General features: G+C 50.8%; 1 protein-coding gene across 7 annotated transcripts in view; it reads left to right on the forward strand.

The window, feature by feature from the left end:
* Positions 1-18,111, forward strand: part of GRB10 (growth factor receptor bound protein 10) — a 211,862-nt gene extending 193,751 nt beyond the window's left edge. For all 7 annotated transcript variants that reach the window (XM_036863950.1, XM_036863948.1, XM_036863947.1 and 4 more), the window contains 6 exons: positions 18-95; positions 1,076-1,192; positions 2,070-2,136; positions 2,348-2,435; positions 12,125-12,218; positions 15,216-18,111. In XM_036863950.1, the coding sequence (XP_036719845.1) occupies positions 18-95; positions 1,076-1,192; positions 2,070-2,136; positions 2,348-2,435; positions 12,125-12,218; positions 15,216-15,362 (591 nt within the window). In that variant the 3' untranslated portion in view covers positions 15,363-18,111. The remainder of the gene's footprint in view (positions 1-17; positions 96-1,075; positions 1,193-2,069; positions 2,137-2,347; positions 2,436-12,124; positions 12,219-15,215) is intronic.

Here is an 18,111-nt window from a genome sequence, read left to right on the forward strand (position 1 = left end):
CTTCCTTTCCCCTTCAGTATGGAATGCTCCTTTACCAGAACTACAGAATCCCTCAGCAGAGGAAGGCCGTGCTGTCTCCCTTCTCAACTCCAGTGGTAAGTAAAGCTGCCGGCCCCGAAACCAAGTTCCTTCTCAGCTACTGCGTCAGTGCGTGCTGTGGACATGTCGTTTCAGACGAGGCTGACCAGGGAAGCTGCAGAACGAGCTTGTGTGTTTCAGAGAAGCCAGAGTATCTCACCACCTTGCGTTTCCCAGAAGGGGGACTTGGTCGTCCCAACAGTGTGACAGAGGAATCTTCCGGGAGCCGATTCCTCTGCCACCCTCACCCCGTCCCCACAGCTCCCCGCAGGGTTGCCTCAGTAGCTGGCTCCATTTAAGGGCTCTCTATTCACGTGCTCAGAAATGTCGACAGCAACTCTCAGCTCCACTGAGGAGCTGCCTTCCCACCTTCGCTTCTGTCCATTTCAGCTGTGGGACCCGCGGTGCTGTTGACCGTGACGCTTAAGTCTTTCTCTGTGAGAACTGAGATTGTAGTGAGTCATCCTGTGTTCTCAGGATGGACTTTACTTCCCAGAGGTGCAGACACGCTTCATCCTCTCAAACTACGATCTTAACAATCCCTCGATGTCCGTTCCTAGATGTCAAACTATCCCACAGAAAGAGTCCCTGTGTTTCCCTGAACTAACTTACCCGAGGAAGGACTCGGCTGATGGTGAGGGCTGGCTTGCACTTGACGCTTCCATTTCTTTGATGAGTTTTAGTGCACGTTCGGGACCCTGTGAAAGACCACACGGTCCAAATCCTGTGGCCACCAGCAGCCTCACCAAGTGGCCTGCGAATACCTCGAGAGGATTGGAACGTTTCTTTCTCTTGTTGAGAAAAACCCAAGCCATTGTTAGTCCAGGGGTACTTCAGGCACTGAATGTTCCATCTGATCCTTAGAGAGTTGGGATGTGGAGGGACTTGCCTGTCCTCTCCTGCGCCTCCCCAGGCACGGCTCTTCTGTGCCAAGGTTCCCACCTGCTGCCCTGGCTGTTTCCCTGCATCTTAAGAACTCATGGCCTCTCGTTTCCAGCGCAGTGTCTCTGAGAACTCCCTTGTGGCCATGGATTTTTCTGGGCAAACGGGAAGAGTGATCGAGAACCCGGCTGAGGCTCAGAGTGCGGCCCTGGAAGAAGGCCACGCCTGGAGGGTAAGGCCATGGCCCTGTCCCGCCAGGACGGGCTCCCTCACGGTGGCCACTCCACCCCTGGTCTGCCCCCAGAGGAATGGCTCTGTGCTGGCGTCAGGGGGTGAGAGGCTGGGAGGGTAGGTGGCTGTGAGTTCTCAGCTGCAGGAAGCCTTGGCCCTTCTGGGCTCTTGCATGTGCTCAGCACCCTGCCACCCCACCACCCTCGTCCCTGGGCTCCCGTGGGGGGAGGGGCAAGGAGCAGAGCCCTGGGTTCCCTTGGCTTACAGCCCCGTTCCTGCTGATGAGTCTTCCGGGCAGAGCGTGAGGCCAGGTATTCCCACTGTGGCTCGACCTCTAACTAGCTTCACAGCCTTGAACAGTCTTTTCACTCTGAGGCCCAAGTTCCTAATCTCCAGATGGACGAATATCTCCCAACTTCCAGGCTTTTCTGAGCTTTAAAGACAGTGTACAAAACACAAGCCCACAGCTCTGGCTGCGAAAGTGTCCCCCTTCTTCAGCCTCAGAGTGCGCAGAAAAGGAGAACGCACCCAAAGCCACGAGCAGTGTTCAGACCTGCCTGAGTTCCCTGGAAAATCCCGTGCTTTTCTCCTAAGATGTATTGGGAATTTCACTCCGTGTCTTTTGTGTGACAAACACGTCTCTGCTTCCATACTGGAATCCTTAGGAATACACCAGATGGGGATGCTTCTGGTTTTGTTTTTAACCACTGCGACCCGTAAGCTGTCTGTCCTTGTGGTCACGTGGGACTGAGGTGTCTGTCATTCCATGGTCGAGGGCCCTGTCGCCTGGCCAGCTTCCCGCCCCCGCTGTGTCCCAGGTGGCGTGGTGTTTGTGTCACTCTGCTGTCCTAGCGCTAACACGGGGATTTCTTTCGCAGAAGCGAAGCACGCGGATGAATATCCTCGGGAGCCAAAGCCCCCTCCACCCTTCCACCCTAAGTACAGGTAAACACGGCATCTTGGCCTGATATTTTTGTACAGAAATAAAATAAAAGCGCTCCCAGCCCTCCCCGAGCTTCACAACGTTGTCCAGGCCCAGAGCGCAGCACGAAAGCCGCGGCCGCGGACATCCGGGCCCCGTGTGGACCTGAGTGAGCTCGCAGGGCAGCCGCTGTGCGCGGACCCCAGGCTGCCCACCTTTCTCTGTTTCCCGCAGTGATTCACAGGACGCAGCACTGGTTTCACGGCAGGATCTCCAGGGAGGAGTCACACCGGATCATTAAGCAGCAGGGGCTCGTGGACGGGTAAGGGACACGACGCACAGGGTGGGCGTCTGCTGAGGGTCGGCCGGACTCAGGGCCTCGGAGCATCCTGCCATGGGGTGCGGGGCTGGGCAGCGGCTGCAGCCTCGTTCAGGAGAGGAGCGGGGCGCTCAGGGGAACGGGGATGCTGCAGGGTTTGCACGGCTCCGAAGTGGAGGAGAGGGACTGCAGTCCATTTCTGTCCAGACGCTAACATCGTTCCGTACCTCCTTGGTGAAATTCGAGCAGATGAAGAACGCATGTTGCTTACTTTTGATTAATAAGGCAGTGGGCCAATGGAAAACCATATCTTCTTGCCTACACCTTTTGCTTTATGCCTTATGTCATTGGCCTTTGCCCCAGCCACCCCAGATCTTAGTGACACAAAGCAGCAAAGCTGTATCGTTTCTCACAATTAGGGCTGGTTGGGTGGCTTTTCCCACCGGGGCCAGCAGAGCTCACGTGCCTGGTGGCCAGTGCTGGCCGTGGCTGTGTGCCGAGGTGCCTGGGCACAGGTCTCTGGCAGGCTAGCCTGGGTGCATCGTGGCCATCACGGGGATGCCAAGGGTAAGAGGTCAACCCCGGTGCACAAGCACTTTTCAAGCTGATGCTTCTCAAGCTGGTGGTCAAGGCAAACCCGGCGGCCAGGCTCAGCATCACAGTGAATGAGAGGAACCTGCCCCGGGTGTGGCTGCAGACATGTGAGTGACCGTGACCGGGGGCATGGTCCCTGCGGAGCTCAGCCCGAGTCCTGCCTCCACCCCCCGACCCCCCCAGATAAGAGACCCAGACGAGTTAGTTGGATGCCCTGGTCCATCCTTGTCATAGCTGCCTCTCACTGGGTCTACTCCAAAGACAGGTTCTCGGAAGCTGCTCAACTCACAACAGTCCTTTTGTTCTTTAAATCCTTCATCTTTAAAACGTTTTATTATGGAACTCTAAAAATTCCCATGAGAGAGGAGAGGGTAAGGAACCCCATCTACCTCTTGCTCAGCTTCAGAATTTGCTCACCTGAGCTGGTCTCTTCCCCTTCTTACATTTTTATTATTTTTTTCTCCTCTTCTCTGCTTTGCCTTCCTCTTCTTCCTTCTAACTTCTCCCACTTTTCTTCCTCTACTTTTTCCTTCTTCTTCTGGGATATTTTAAAGGAAATCCCCGACGTTCGGAATTTTTACTAGTAACTGTATTTCAGTGAGTGTCTGAAAAATAAGGACCTTTTCTTCTGAGACAACGGCCCTATCGTCGTTGCATCTAAAATAAACAAGAGTTTCTTAGTGTCCTCAGAAGTCCCATCATGTTCACACACACGAACGTCCTTTAAATGTAGTTGGTCTAAACCAGGATCCACCCGTGGCGTCTGGTTGAAGTGTCTGTGTCTCCCTAAATATAATAGTAGTCTCCCCACCACTCCATTTTCTTTCCTTTTTTTTTTTTTTTCATATCTTTCCTTTGTTGAAGAAGTAGGGCATTTGCTAATTGTGTACTTGTGGTCTCTTTGACTGTGTGCCTCTGTCTCCCTCGTTTCCTGTAAAGTGTGGGCAGAGGCTTGGTTAGACTCAGAGCCTTCTTCCGGGACAGAGCTTCGGGGCTGCTTGTCTGTACTGCTCACCCCAAGTTGTCCTGCTTCCTGATCCCGGGCTGGGCGGGGGTCTGGCGTTGTCAGCCCGGGCCCCCAGTCCAGCTCCCAGCCCCCTACACCGAATGGTCTGAGCAACTGAACCCGCCCAGGTTTATTGTTTCATTAGAGGTCACAGAGTCATTGTTTTCTAATTCTATTATTCCTTCATCATTCCTTAGCTAAAATCCTTTTCCTTATCACATATTTGTTTTTCTGGGAAAGGTAGCTAAGTGCTTGAGTTTTCTCTTTCCTTTGTCAGTTTTCAGGATCATGATTCGGTATTCTGCCATCTTCCAGTGTTTACAAATGAGATGTTCTGTTTTGTTTTTTAACTCTCATGATGAACTTAGATACTATATGTTTGATTTGTTTCAATCCAAGCTTAATGTTCTTGATGTTCCCTATGCCCTCTTTTTGTCCCATGCGGCAGGCCTCTTTCAAGTTGGTTCCTGAGTTCTTTTGACCCAACACTAATAAGATTTGCTTTCTGGTGTGACACATTCTCTTAGGGGCCCTAATTCTTTGTAGTGGGAAATGGTGTCTGAAAACCAAATCGGTAGGTCTTTTCCGTGGGCAGAACTAGGACATAGGCTTTTTACACTGAAAAATAGATAACAGGTTCACACTGATATTGCCAATTCAAATGGAAAATTACAGGGTGTGTACGCCTTTGATTTTATTGTCTCTCTCTTCCTCTGAAAAATCTTACTAATGACAGTCACTTACTTATTTGTTTTACCTCATTCTACTTGTCTGCTGTATCCCATATCACATCATGAAAATATTGATAATATTACTTCAGTACTACTGAATTCACACTTCTTTGCAGCCCTTTTAATCCTTAAGGAATATTCCAGGCAGGTCATGTTAAAGTACCAACCTTAAGGTAATTCTTCTCCATGGTTCCACCACCAAACTGCCATGTCTTCAGGTTCATTCCTCTGTTTGTTTCTGATTTTTGTTAAGTGGTTCTGATTTATTTCCTCTTCAGTTTAATGCTGCTTTTAAAACTATGTAAAACATTGCCTTGGTTCCAAAGTCAAAAGTTATAAAACAAGGTACTTTGCCTGGTGACTCTACTCTGCTCCCAACTCCACAATTGGTAAACATTTTCATCAGTGTTTGTTTGTTTATCCTTCTGTTGTCTCCTTTTAAAATATAAGCAAAACACATTTGTTTTCGTAGTCTGCCTCACCTTAACAGGGGCGTGTACTGGCCACGGGGGTCCGACCCTGAGCTCAGCTGCGACCCGAGGATGCTGGGGTGGGACGGCCAGGAGGGTTGCCCCCTTCCTTGTCCCCTGCTGGGTTCTCTTTCACACGATAGAGCTTCATTGTTTCCAGGCTTCTGTTATGACACACTGTGCCCCATCTTCATGTTTTTGCTAGTGTCTCTTTGCCGGTGAGTTCGTAGAAGTGGGAGTGTTGAATGGATGGGTAATATTGTAAACTACGGCCCGATTCCCCTCCCCAGGGATGTCTGAGAGTCGCCTGCCTTTCCCTCATCTAGGAGGCTGGGTCTCTAGCATATGATTAAGGGCCAGTTTCATTTCCAATCCTTTTTGTGTTGCTGAACTGTCGGTACATATTTGCCCAGTTTTCTACATCCATTTTTTTTGTATATACTTTTTTTTAAATTAATTTTATTTATTTTAAATTTTGGCTGCTTTGGGTCTTTGTTGCTGCACGCAGGCTGTCTCTAGTTGTAGCGAGCGGGGGTTACTCTTCATTGCGGTGTGCGGGCTTCAGTAGTTGTGGCTCGTGGGCTCTAGAGCGCAGGCTCAGTAGATGTGGCGCACTGGCTTAGTTGCTCCACGACATGTGGGATCTTCCCGGACCAGGGCTCGAACCCGTGTCCCCTGCATTGGCAGACGGATTCTTAACCACTGTGCCACCAGGGAAGCCCCTACATCCATTTTTTACAAACAATTTTTTCCAAGGTTGTCATTTGTCTTTTTGACTTAGCTGATGGGGGTTTGGGTTTGGGTTTGGTTTTGTTTGGGTTTTGGTTATACAATTTTTCTAAATATGGTCAAGTTTATCTTTTCTGTCCTTTAGCCTGTATCTTTCTGGATTTTTGACTCATAGTCATATAAGTTTTTCCTGCTTCTCAATCACAAAGGAGTTTGTTCATGTTATCCTCTAGAACTTCTATTGTTTCTCTCCTCCCTTCCTTCCTTCCTTTTTTTTCATGATTATTTCTTCTTTTTTTGTGTGTTCATTTTTGTTTGTGTGTTTAGATCCCAGGTACATTTCAGAATTTATTTATCCCGGTACACTGTTTAAAGATGGATCTGATTTTTTTCCCATGTGGCTGTACAGTTGTTCCAAACAACTTATTTGAAATGTCACTTGATCATAGAACAGTCCCTTTTAGAGCCTTAGAGATGACCCCTCCTGACTACAAACAAGATGCTTCTCCTCTGAACTTTCTGCCTGAGAGAGAAAAGCCAGCCCTCCGAAATTCCTCTCTTAGTGATGTTCTTTGCCTGTAGGTTTGTGTGTGTCCCCAGGGCTTCAAGGACAAGATGCTTACCCATTACAGCCCTAAACCCCATCCAAAGTGAGCCCCCAAATGTTCTCGTGGTGTCCCATTTACCGTATCATCTGTGAGACTCGTTCCAAGGAAGCCAAGTGGGTTTGCTCACCAGGTGACGTAAGTCATAAGCCAATAACTCAAGAGGCAAGTGTGAGTAGAAAGGAAAGGTGCTTTAATCAGAAAAGCCGGCAATCTGGGGAGAAGGTGGACTCATGTCCTGAGACCAAGTCTGAAGATTCTGCTCAGCCATGACAGTGTTTAAAGGGAAAAATGGTGGCAGGTGGAGGGGAAGAATTCCAGTGAATCATCGAGGCAGGAGGTTGGGTTCTGAATCATTGTCCATTGCATGCAGACTGGATGATTCTTCAGATGGCATCTTGCCCAAGTGACCTGCCTGCAGGATTGCTCAGGGGGCTGTTGAGGGTAGAGAGCCAGTCATTTTTTAACTGCTTAATTCTTCATTCTTACTTCTTTTTATCCAGGAAAAGAATCAGCAGGTTAGACAAGGCACGGTGTGCGTTCAGGAGAGCATAGGTCAGGAGTTAGTTTCAATTGCCTAGTGATTCATTCCTATAATGAGGTTCTTTTAACGTTAGAGGGGGACAGAAATGGGCCAACAGGAAAGGGACAAAAGAGCCGCTTTTGACAATGCCAGAGAAGTGAAGGTTCCACAGGACGTGTCACTTGGTGCCGTGGCCACAGCATCCCTCCTGGGGCCCAGGGCGGTGGCACCTGCATCCCTGAGGGGCTGACACATCCAGGCTCAGGAAGGGGGCGCGGGGGACCAGTGTGTTTTGAAGAAGCTTCCCCAGTGATTGTGAGCTCAGGCCCAGCCGGCCCACTTTGCATTAAAAGGAGCTGTCCTGGGGCTGGGAGGGTTAGCACGCTAGGTCCACTGCACTGTGTGTTGGCTTTTTTTTTTTAAACCCTGTTTGTCTTTCAACTTTTCCTGGAGTCTAGCGCCAATTGGCGAGTTTGCCTCTGTCCAGCCTTGGTGAGAAGTGTGGGCATCCCTCTGCCAACTTTCCTCCCCCCGCCTGCCTTGTTTCTCTCTGTCCTTCCTGGGGTCTGAGTTGCCTCTAAGGTTATAATTTTCAATCCCAACATCCGGCTGCTGGCGCTCTAGCAAAATCAAAAGGCAGGGTGATGGGACGTCGCCTGAGGCGTCATTGCAGTGATGCCACGTCGTCCGTTCGTCCCCTTGTTCAGGGCGGAAATGTGCCGGGAAAACAAGGTAAATTAAATAATCAATTCCTAGGCATTACCCCTCCCTGCAGAGACAATGGAGGGAAGCCAATGTAGAGAGTCAGACAGCAAGCAGAAGACAGCGCCGGAAGGCAGGCCAGATGCACAGCCGTTACAAAGGGCCGCTTCCTAGACCTTTAGCCCCAAATCACTGATGGAGTGGGGGTGAGGGGGGCTGGAAGGAGACAGCGGAGCCTGCAGTCGACCCGGGAGGCGGCTCTGAAGTCCGCTGGCTCCAGGCGGCCCCCCGCAGGTGACCTGTGCGCGCGTGCAAGCAGGGGTCTGTGCACACGTGTACATGTGTGCGTGTTGCGCCCACACCCCCGGGCCTGCAGGGCCTGCCGCGGGGCCGGCACTCACTGACTACTCCCTTCCTTCCCCTCTTGCCACCGACAGCCCGTCCCAGAGCCTGGGACGGAAGGAGCTTTTCAAGGGGCCAGTCCTGCGCTGTGGGCCCCCCTGCGGACCTCCCCCCGGGGCTCCTGTCGGGACCTGCGGCGTTTAAGGCTCTGTGCCCCCCGTCCCGCCCCTGCCTCGTTCACACTCAGGGTCAAGCCCCGCCGCCCCCTTGCTGTCCCCAGTCCCCATCCCTGTGCCTGTCTGTCGTGAGCTGGTCCCTCTGTCCGCGCCCCAGGCCCCTCCGCTGGGCGGAAGGCAACGTCTTTGTCAAGACTTGAGTTCTTTGCGGCTCTCCCTCCCGGGGGCAGAGCGGGGTGCCGTCCCAGGGCTAACGCAGCCGCCTCGGAAAAGCGTAGGATGCTCACCGGCCACGGAGGAACCACCTGCGCACTTGCTCCTGCTGTGCCGGGGCTCCTGCCTGGTTTCTGCTGGCTGTGTGACCTTGGAGGGTTTGCCTGACTTCTCTGGGCCCCGCTTCCCTCACTGTAAAATGGGGACGGGGACAGGACCGCTGTGAGTCCTGAGCGAGGCAGTGTGTGCAGTGCCAGGGCCTCACGTCTGAGCTGTGCTATCACTCTGATCTCCCTCAGCCCCTTTGCGCTTTCATGAGTGGACGCGAGAGCCTTGACTTCAGTCCTAACAGAGGCGAGGCCTCCCCTGGTCCTCAGTGCTTGCATTCCTTGCTCCATTCCGACGCCCTACGCAGAGGCGTCCCCTGGTCCTCAGCGCTTGCATTCCTTGCTCCATTCCGATGCCCTACGCAGAGGCGTCCCCTGGTCCTCAGCGCTTGCATTCCATGCTCCCTTCCGATGCCCTAAGCAGAGGCGTCCGTGGCATGTTAGCTCCCAGCCTGGTCTCTGCAGTAGCCACCCCCCGGCCCGCCCCGAAATCCCTGCGCCTGTGGTTTGCTGGTGGCGATCACCAATGCCTCCAGTGTCCACACTGACTACACAACAGCCCTGAGCGTGTAGACGGTCCTGCAGGAGAGGCTGGCAAGGCAGCGGCCCGTGATCTGAAGCTCCCGAGTGTCAGATCCAGGAATCTCGCTGACTCCTAGGCCCTACCCCCTTTCCTCCGTGTAGACGACCGTTAGGCACGACCTGTAAACCCGAGCCGGCGGGGCAGCCTCAGGATCTCCCGGGTCACACCCCAAACTGGGAGGCAGGCCGGCAGCGTCCTCCTTGGGGCTCAGAAGGAAGCATCAGGGGATTCACTGGGGACTCGGATGAGGAAGCACAGCCCCAGCTTCTCCTCCGGGAAGACTGAGCTCTGCCAACCCCCAGGTTTCTGCTAGTGAAACACTCAGAGAAAAGAGCACAGACTGGGAGAAGCAGACGCGCAGCCCTGCCCGGGGGAGGAGCTGGCCCTCTCGTCTTCCTGCCCTCGGGCTCCGCCGGCACCGAGCGTATCACACATGGGTCCGGCTCCAGCTCCGAGGCCCCGTCTCTCCCGCCCGCCCGGCCCCACAGTGCAGTTCCATCCCAGTTCACATCTCCAAGGTGCATCCTGCAGAACACGTGTCCTGCAAAATGCTATCAAAGAGGGGCTGGTATGTAATAAAAGATGCTGTAAAGAGTCAGGTAAGATAGGAAAACTCGTGCTGGGGCCCTAAAGGAGTCGGGATGAGTATCTACATTCCAAAGGCTCCAAGAGGTCCTGTAGTAAAATAAACCGTTTTTACCTTTTATAACATGGGATTTCCCAGGGTTATGTAACTGCCTTCCCTCTGACATTACAATCTAGAAACTGATGGTTTAGCTGATTACCGCAATTTGGTGTCTAATACCTTTAAAGTATGTTTCCTCTCAGGCCATTTCTACTTTGTCACTGGGATTAGGGCCTCTTCCTTTCTAAAGAATAACTTGGTCTTCCCGTCTGATTCCAGATTTGTTCTGGAATCACTGTAAAAGCAGTGACTTATGCTTCTTGGTGCTATTCTAATTTTTAAAGTATTTTTTTAGTTAAAGTATAATTGATTTACAGTATTGTGTTGGGTTCAGGTGTACAGCATAGTGATTCAGTATTTTTGCAGATTATACTCCATTGTAGGCTGTTACAAGGTAATGGGTATAATTCCCTGTGTTACACTGTGTCATCCCTGTCACTTATCTATTTTATACATAGTGGTTTGTATCTGCTAATCCCATACCCCTAATCTGTCCCTCCTCCTTCCCTCTCCCCTTTTGGTAACCACGAGTTTGTTCTCTGTATCTGTGAGTCTGTTTCTGCTTTGCATATATATTCATTTGTATTATTTTTTAGATTCCACATACAAGTGATATCATACAGCACTTGTCTTTCTCTGTCTGATGTATTTCACTGAGCATAATACTCTGTAGGTCCATCCATGTTTCTGCAAATGGCAGAATTTCGTCCTTTATTATGGCTGAGTAACACTGCATTGTATATATGTGTATATTACCACATCTTATTAATCCAGTCATCTGTTGATGGGCACTTGGGCTGCTTCCATATCTTGGCTATCGTAAATACTGCTGCAGTGAACATTGGGGTGTGTGTATCTTTTCAAATTAGTGTTTTCATTTTTTCCATTTATATGTGTCCAGGAGTAGAATTGCTAGAGCATATGGTAGTTCTGTTTTTAGTATTTAAGGAACCTCCATCCTGTTCTGCACAGTGGCTGCACCAATTTACATTCCCACCAACAGTGCAGGAGGGTTCCCTTCTCTCCACATCCTGGCCATCGCTTGTTATTTGTAGACTTTTCGATGTAATTTCAAACTGTAGAAAATTTGCAAGAATCATATAATGGATTCTCCTGTATATGTGTTACCCAGGCACCTGAGTCGTGAACATTGTAGCACCTTTGCTTTGTCACGTTCTCTCTCTCGTTTTTTAATCAGAACCATTTAGGAGTGAGTTGTAATTATTTCAATATAAAATTTCTAAAAGCAAGGACTTCTCTTAGGAAGCCACAGTATCATTATAAAACTTAGGAAATTAACGTGAACGTGGTTCGGTCACCTGACACGCCACTTAGATTTTACCAGGGGTCCTTGCTGCATCCTTCATCACCAAGGAAAAGAACTTCTTGGCCTCAGCACTGCCCTGGACCAGCACGTGCCTTGTCTTCCTTTGTGTCTTGACACTTGGAGGAGCCTGTGAGGGCAGAACGTGCCGGGTTTGGCCGTCTACTAACTCCCTGGAGGTGATGCTGGGTCACCTTTAGTGCATCCCGTCAGGAGGTGCTGGGGTGGATTGTCTCATTCCTGGTGGTGGTAACTCGAATACCTGAAGGTGGTATCCACCGGGTTTCTCTATTAGAAGGTTACTGTGTGTCCCTCTGTCATAAATGTTAGGGGGTAGATGCTGCGACTATGAAAATATTCTGTTTCTCCTCAAACTTTGATGCTGGTTTCAGCATCCACTAAAGATCTTCTTAATCAAATGGCCAAATAGTGGTTTTCTGATTCATCATCCTTCTCTATTTATTTAGCTGGCTTTCTGCTCTTAGGAAGAGCTTTTTTTCCTCGCCTATGATTTATTTATCACACCAGTGTGGAGTCATGGATTCTTGTTTTAGTCTCTGGGTTATAATCTATCCCTTCTGTTATGTACTTGGGTGCCCAGATTGGGCCACACTGCCTCTTGGGCCAGCTTTCTTACTTTCTGGCACAAAGTATACCAGTGTCACCTTGTACCTTCCCTGCCTCAGCCCTAGAGGCGCCATGTCCCCAAGGAGCCCTGGTTCCTTTCAGTGGAGAGTGACAGCCAGAAAGCAGTCTGGGTGTGGAGGGTGGTCTTGCTCTACAGCTCACTCAGCTCCCAAAACCTCCTGAAGCATCATATATATATATATATATATATATTCATATATATGTTCAGTCTGGACTTTCTAAATTAACAATCAATTGACTCTTTCCATTCCCAGGCTTTTTCTCCTCCGTGACAGCCAGAGTAATCCAAAGGCATTTGTCCTCACATTGTGTCATCATCAGAAAATTAAAAATTTCCAGATCTTACCTGTAAGTATTGATGTTTTTCACACTAATTCTTATTCTTCTGTGTGCCGGTTTTGTTCTCAGTGCAATTTTCAAGGTCTCAACTAAGCAGACTATGAAACAGTAAACATCAGACAGTTTCAAGCTCACCGGTGAGATCTTTTCAGGAGTTTCTTGAGAGGTTGGTTCTTTGAACTTGGGAACAGTGTTTCCCTAGAAGAACACTGAAAATAGTGGCATTGTACTGTGGCCCCGACACGCCTGTGTAGCTCATAGGTGCCCCTGAGACAGCACCTGATGGGAAGAGCAAGGTCAGATGATGGGCAGACACAGAGCAGAGCCGTTAGCCCAGGACCTGGTGCAGGAAGGAGCACGTGTGGTTGTGCAGACGGGCGCTGTTGGCCACTTAATCTCAGGATTTGTCTGATTTGTGCGGGTGTGGACCAGGGGGACTCAGGAAGCCTGTAGAAAACTGACCCGTGGACCCCAAAGAGAAGTGTTAATCCTTCCACTGGGTCCTTGGATCAGAAAACAGATTCTCCCTTTGAACAATTTCAAAAGCCTCATTATTGATTATGATGTATTAGTCAACACCACTCTCTTTAAGGATGATGGTTAGATTTGCCGAATGTAACTGACCTCTTCCATGTGCCCAAGTTCAGATTCTAGTTGACGACTTGGGTGTTGTGTGGGAGACAGTTGTCAGCACCTCCGAGAATGCGTAGTCCCGTTGGGGCTGAGATACACAAAATGAATACCAAATGTGTTATGTACATTGTACTTATAGATGTTGTTGTATAGAAGTGGTCAATTCTGCAGGTAATAACAACTCTCGTGAAATGTTTCCTCTGGAACCCAGACCTGGGAAATATGCTGCTGAAAGAGGGTGGCCAGATATAACTCTGTCCTTTACAAAGTGAAGCCCTGAGAAGGCTTGAAGTAACCAAATGCATCCGTTTCACATAGTGGGACCTGGCGTTTTTCAAGGGTGCTTGAGCCCAGGACTTTATACCGACTGTCTGGAGAGTCATGCAGGCACAGGAGGCATGAACGGGAGGGGGAAGGGCAGGCAGGGTTGTCTTTTGTGACCTGGGGGGAAGCAGCCTGCCTGGCACTGTCGGTTGAAGTCGCTTCCTGCTGTGCCCGATGCCCTCACTGTATAAACGAGGAAAATGAGGCCCTCACAGCTCTCAGTGTCCTGTCCTGGACCACCAGGGAGGGACAGACTGTTGGTTACAGCCCAGGCTTCACAGATTCCACAAAACATGGTAATAAGCAAACCTGGAGGCTGTTATTCACGGGAAAGTGCCTCATCCACAGTCCTTTTTGTTTTCCTGCTGCATTATATTATTAACCAGATGTTATTCTCTTAGCCTCAAATATGAAATAGAATGAAAAAGTACTGGCCAGCAGAATATGTAATACTATTGTCCCAAATAACCCCAAATCCTAGAATTATCAGACAGACAGGAACTTGAGAAGTGTAGCAACGAGATTGTAACCTCAGGGCTTAAACACAGGCTGTGGATGTGCTTGGGGCTCCACAGAGTTTGTGGATTAAGAAGTGGTTCTTAGTTTATGCATCGGCACAGGTTTAAGGCTACCTTCCTCTGTGTGAACAGTGCAGGGCAACTTTCCTGACCGCACTGTATTGCAGTCATTGATCTCAAAATTCATTCAATTAAAATCGATGTGAGGAATATAGTCATTTCTGGGAGATATTGTAGATGTCCTCCATTTTAAGAAAAACAGCTACCAAATATTCCATGACCTGGGCAAGGTTCTTCTCCTACATGATCTCATTAATCCCTTAGAGTGTTCCAACATTTGCTTCGTAATGGAGCAAAGTGAATGTCAGAGGGGTGAAGGAGGTTGCCTGGGGTCCTACTGTGAGAGCCCAGGGCTGTGTACTCTTACACGAGCATGCTGTATGCGTGGCTACTCACAGGTCAACTGGTCAACCTAACCCTCCTCCATGGAGTGTGCTGAGTCCATGGACACTCACGGGTTAACTGGTCAACCTAACCCTCCTCCATGGAGTGTGCTGAGTCCATGGACACTCACGGGTTAACTGGTCAACCTCACTCTCCTCCATGGGGTGTGCTGAGTGCATGGACACTCACAGGTTAACTGGTCACCCTCACCCTCCTCCGTGTGGTGTGCTGAGTGCATGGACACTCACAGGTTAACTGGTCAACCTCACTGTTCTCCGTGTGGTGTGCTGAGTGCATGGACACTCACAGGTTAACTGGTCACCCTCACCCTCCTCCGTGTGGTGTGCTGAGTGCATGGACACTCACAGGTTAACTGGTCAACCTCACTGTTCTCCGTGTGGTGTGCTGAGTGCATGGACACTCACAGGTTAGCTGGTCAACCTCACCCTCCTCCTCCACGGGGTGTGCTGAGTCCATGGACACTCACAGGTTAGCTGGTCAACCTCACTCTCCTCCATGGGGTGTGCTGAGTGCATGGAAACTCACAGGTTAACTGGTCAACCTCACTCTCCTCCATGGGGTGTGCTGAGTGCATGGACACTCACAGGTTAGCTGGTCAACCTCACTCTCCTCCATGGGGTGTGCTGAGCGCATGGACACTCACAGGCTAACTGGTCAACCTCACCGTCCTCCATGGGGTGTGCTGAATGCGTGGACACTCACAGGTTAACTGACCAACCTCACCCACCTCCTCCATGGGGTGTGCTGAATGCGTGGACACTCACAGGTTAACTGGTCAACCTCACCCTCATGAGCAGGTGAGCCAGGAGGAGCTTGGGACTGTTGCCCACGACCAGCTCAGGAGCAGGGGACCTTCTCTGCCCAGCAGCTTAGGGACCTGGCAGCACCCAGCACAAACCCCTCCCCCCATGACCTCCTGCCCTGACGTTTTCTAGCTCACCTCACCAGCTCCATGTGTGTCCCTTAGAGCCTCACTACGGGTGGACAGCACTAATCCTGACTTTGGGGCCTGTTCTGTCCCCGAGCTGTGGCCTCTGACTTGGCAGGTCTTCTTGTGTCTCTCTAGTGCGAGGATGACGGGCAGACCTTCTTCAGCCTTGACGACGGGAACACCAAATTCTCTGACCTGATCCAGCTTGTTGACTTTTACCAGCTGAACAAAGGGGTCCTGCCTTGCAGACTGAAGCACCACTGCATCCGCGTAGCCTTATGACCTCCGGTCTACCCTGGCTGCAGGCTGGAGGACGCTGACACTGGAGCGAAGAGGTCTGTGCGTCGTTCAGAACACACGTCTGTCTGCACCTTGGGGCTCGGAGCAAGATGGGCGCGTTCGGCGCTGACCGACCACGACCGACTGGGTTCTTGGGCTTGACGATGATTTGCTGCTGCAGATCCAGCAGGGCCGCGCCCCTCTCGCTGGTCTCACCGGGGAGCTCGGAAGACAGCAGACTCGAGAATAGACTGGAATGACGGTCTTGGCTGGGCCATGGAGGAACACAAGCTGGAGAGACGTGATTGGAAATGAACTCTCGCCCTGGAATAATCTTGAGAATTAAAACTGATATGTTTACTTTTTTGTATTGATCCCTTTTTTGCACTCCTTGTTTTCAATATTGTATTCAGCTTATGGCAAGAGGGGCCGTGGCTTTTCAGTCTGTGCAAGATGCAAAGACAGTTGCGAAGGGGCAGCCCCCAGAGGCTGACTGTTTGCAGAGGGTGGTGCCCACCTTCTGCAGGTCACTCCCAGGCAACTGGCACCCCAGCCCTCCCCAGTTTCCTTGGAAGCTTTTTTGATACAAAAGGTGTTCCTGTGGTAGGCACGTGGCATGTTTTGTGGCCAGGCAGGCGGCGTGGTCTGCCAGCCCCTGCTCTGAGCACGTGCCCGCACTCATGCTGTCACCCGACTCCACGGGCTGTGCCCTCCACACTGCGGGTGGCTTGTTCCTTGGAAAACACCACGCAGGGCTGAGTGGCTGCCTGTAGTTGGCCGCAGGCCCGCCTGCCTGAGACACAGTGGGTACCCACCGCCCACCCATGGTGGACAGCAGGCCGCCTGGCCCAGCTGCAGCCCTTCCAGCCTGTTCTAGGACCATCACTGCCTTACCCCCTCTGCAGTGGTGCCGGCCTGGCAGGGCCGCTCTCCCTCCTCCACTGGATCAGAGGACCTAAGAGGAAGTGGCACCTGCTTGGTCTGCTTCCGTGTCCAGTGGGTGTCCATGGCGACAGAGATGGAGACATTGGAGAGGGCAGCCCCGCAGCCCAGCAGGGGAAGGTCTTGCTTGGTGGCCTCCATCCTGCCGACGGCCCCAAGCCAGCCCGTGCAAGGCGGTGGGTGGCTCGTCGGCTGGCCCAGGTCAGGAATCCCTCACAGCAGTATTGGCTGAGGACAGGTTACCAAGACAACTCTGCATCCCACTCCAGGAGCTGAGTCAGACGGTGGCTTGCGTTGTCCCCCCCTCCGCCCTGTCCCCTTAGCCGAGTCTTCCGATGTGAGGGTAGCCTTGTCTCTGCAGAGCAGGAAAGGCTCCCCTGACAGGCAGGCAGACTGCTTGGTGAAGGACGGTTTCTTTTCCCCAGATCACGGTTGCCACGCTTCCCTGGCCCCTCTGGCCTGCTGGCCACTGGATCCCCCGGACCCCGCCCGCTGCAGCACTTCCCAAGGGACACACGTGGCTTAGGACACAGTGACACATACCCGCTGTACCTCAGCCTGTGGTGTAGACACTGTGTGTTAGTTGACTAACCATACTCTACTCGTTTTCCATGAAGCGTCTACTTAGACGAATGAAGCATTTTTAGTAAAACATGTTTTTAACCATGAATGCTCAATTGCATTGTGTTTTTTTGGTTTTTCGCTTTTTTTTTTTTTTGGTTTCTCTGTAGCCTGTTAATCTTTCCAACCGTTGACAATTAGGTCATTCTCCAAGTCATACCTGGCAGCCTGCTTCCATTGGAGGGACTGATGCTCCAGTTACACCGTTAGACATTTTTCTCTTCACCGGTTGGAGGTAAAACCTTTAAAAAACAAAAATCAAGCACACACACAAAAAAACACCTCTCCAATTTCTTTTTTCTGTTTACATAGACCAGTCTCCAGCAGTGAGATGACTCACTCCCCCCTCCAATAGACAGCTAGTATCGGCAGTATTGCGTATTTATAAATATACGTTTTATTTAAAAGCAGAACTAAAGCTTGACTCTGACGCACAGTTCTGTGTGTACTTCCTGGCCGCAGTGAACTGTCACGGAGAGTGACCCTCCCAGGGCCCCAGCCACCTCCCTTGTACCGGGCAGCTGGGGATCCACCTGCAAACAGGCAGCCCCTGCAAGAAGCAGGCGTCCAGCCGGGCCAGCCAGGGGCTGAAGGACATTCGACTTTTATTTTTGTATTTAAATGACATGAATGTAAACGGGACAGCTCAGGGTCGTTTTGGAGCCTGTTGACTTTTTATCTCTGCCTGTGATTTTCTGTTCTAAATGGAAACTCCGTGTAGCAACCTGGTCTGAATTGAGAAGGAAAACGCCAAATGCTCTGGGGATTCACGCTAAGTAGGAGAGCTCTGTGACCTTATGCGTTAGAGTTCCAGAATGTTCTTCCGTCTGCTAAACCTTGAAGTATGTGCCTCCGTCTAGATGTTTCGTCTTCTCTTTTCTGCACTTAATACCTGAGGGTTTGACCCATTGGCACACCTTGGAGGGAGTGGGGCTGGCTCACCGGGGGCCGTGATGTCGCAGTGCCACCTGCAGTGACCGTAGAATGGCCTGATGTGTAGGCGTTTTCGGGGATTGCGGAAGGGATTAACCGAAGAGACAAAACCTTTATTCCATGTGCTTTGTTCCTTTCTGTACATAGCTCTTCGGCTCATGAACCTAATTGTAAACGTTCAGGTATTTTTGTACAAATAAGGGACTGATGTTCTGTTTCTTGTCATTAGAAATAAACATTAATACAGTGTTCTTCA

The sequence above is a fragment of the Balaenoptera musculus genome, chromosome 9 (genome assembly GCF_009873245.2).
Source record: "Balaenoptera musculus isolate JJ_BM4_2016_0621 chromosome 9, mBalMus1.pri.v3, whole genome shotgun sequence".
Taxonomy (NCBI): Eukaryota; Metazoa; Chordata; class Mammalia; order Artiodactyla; family Balaenopteridae; genus Balaenoptera; species Balaenoptera musculus.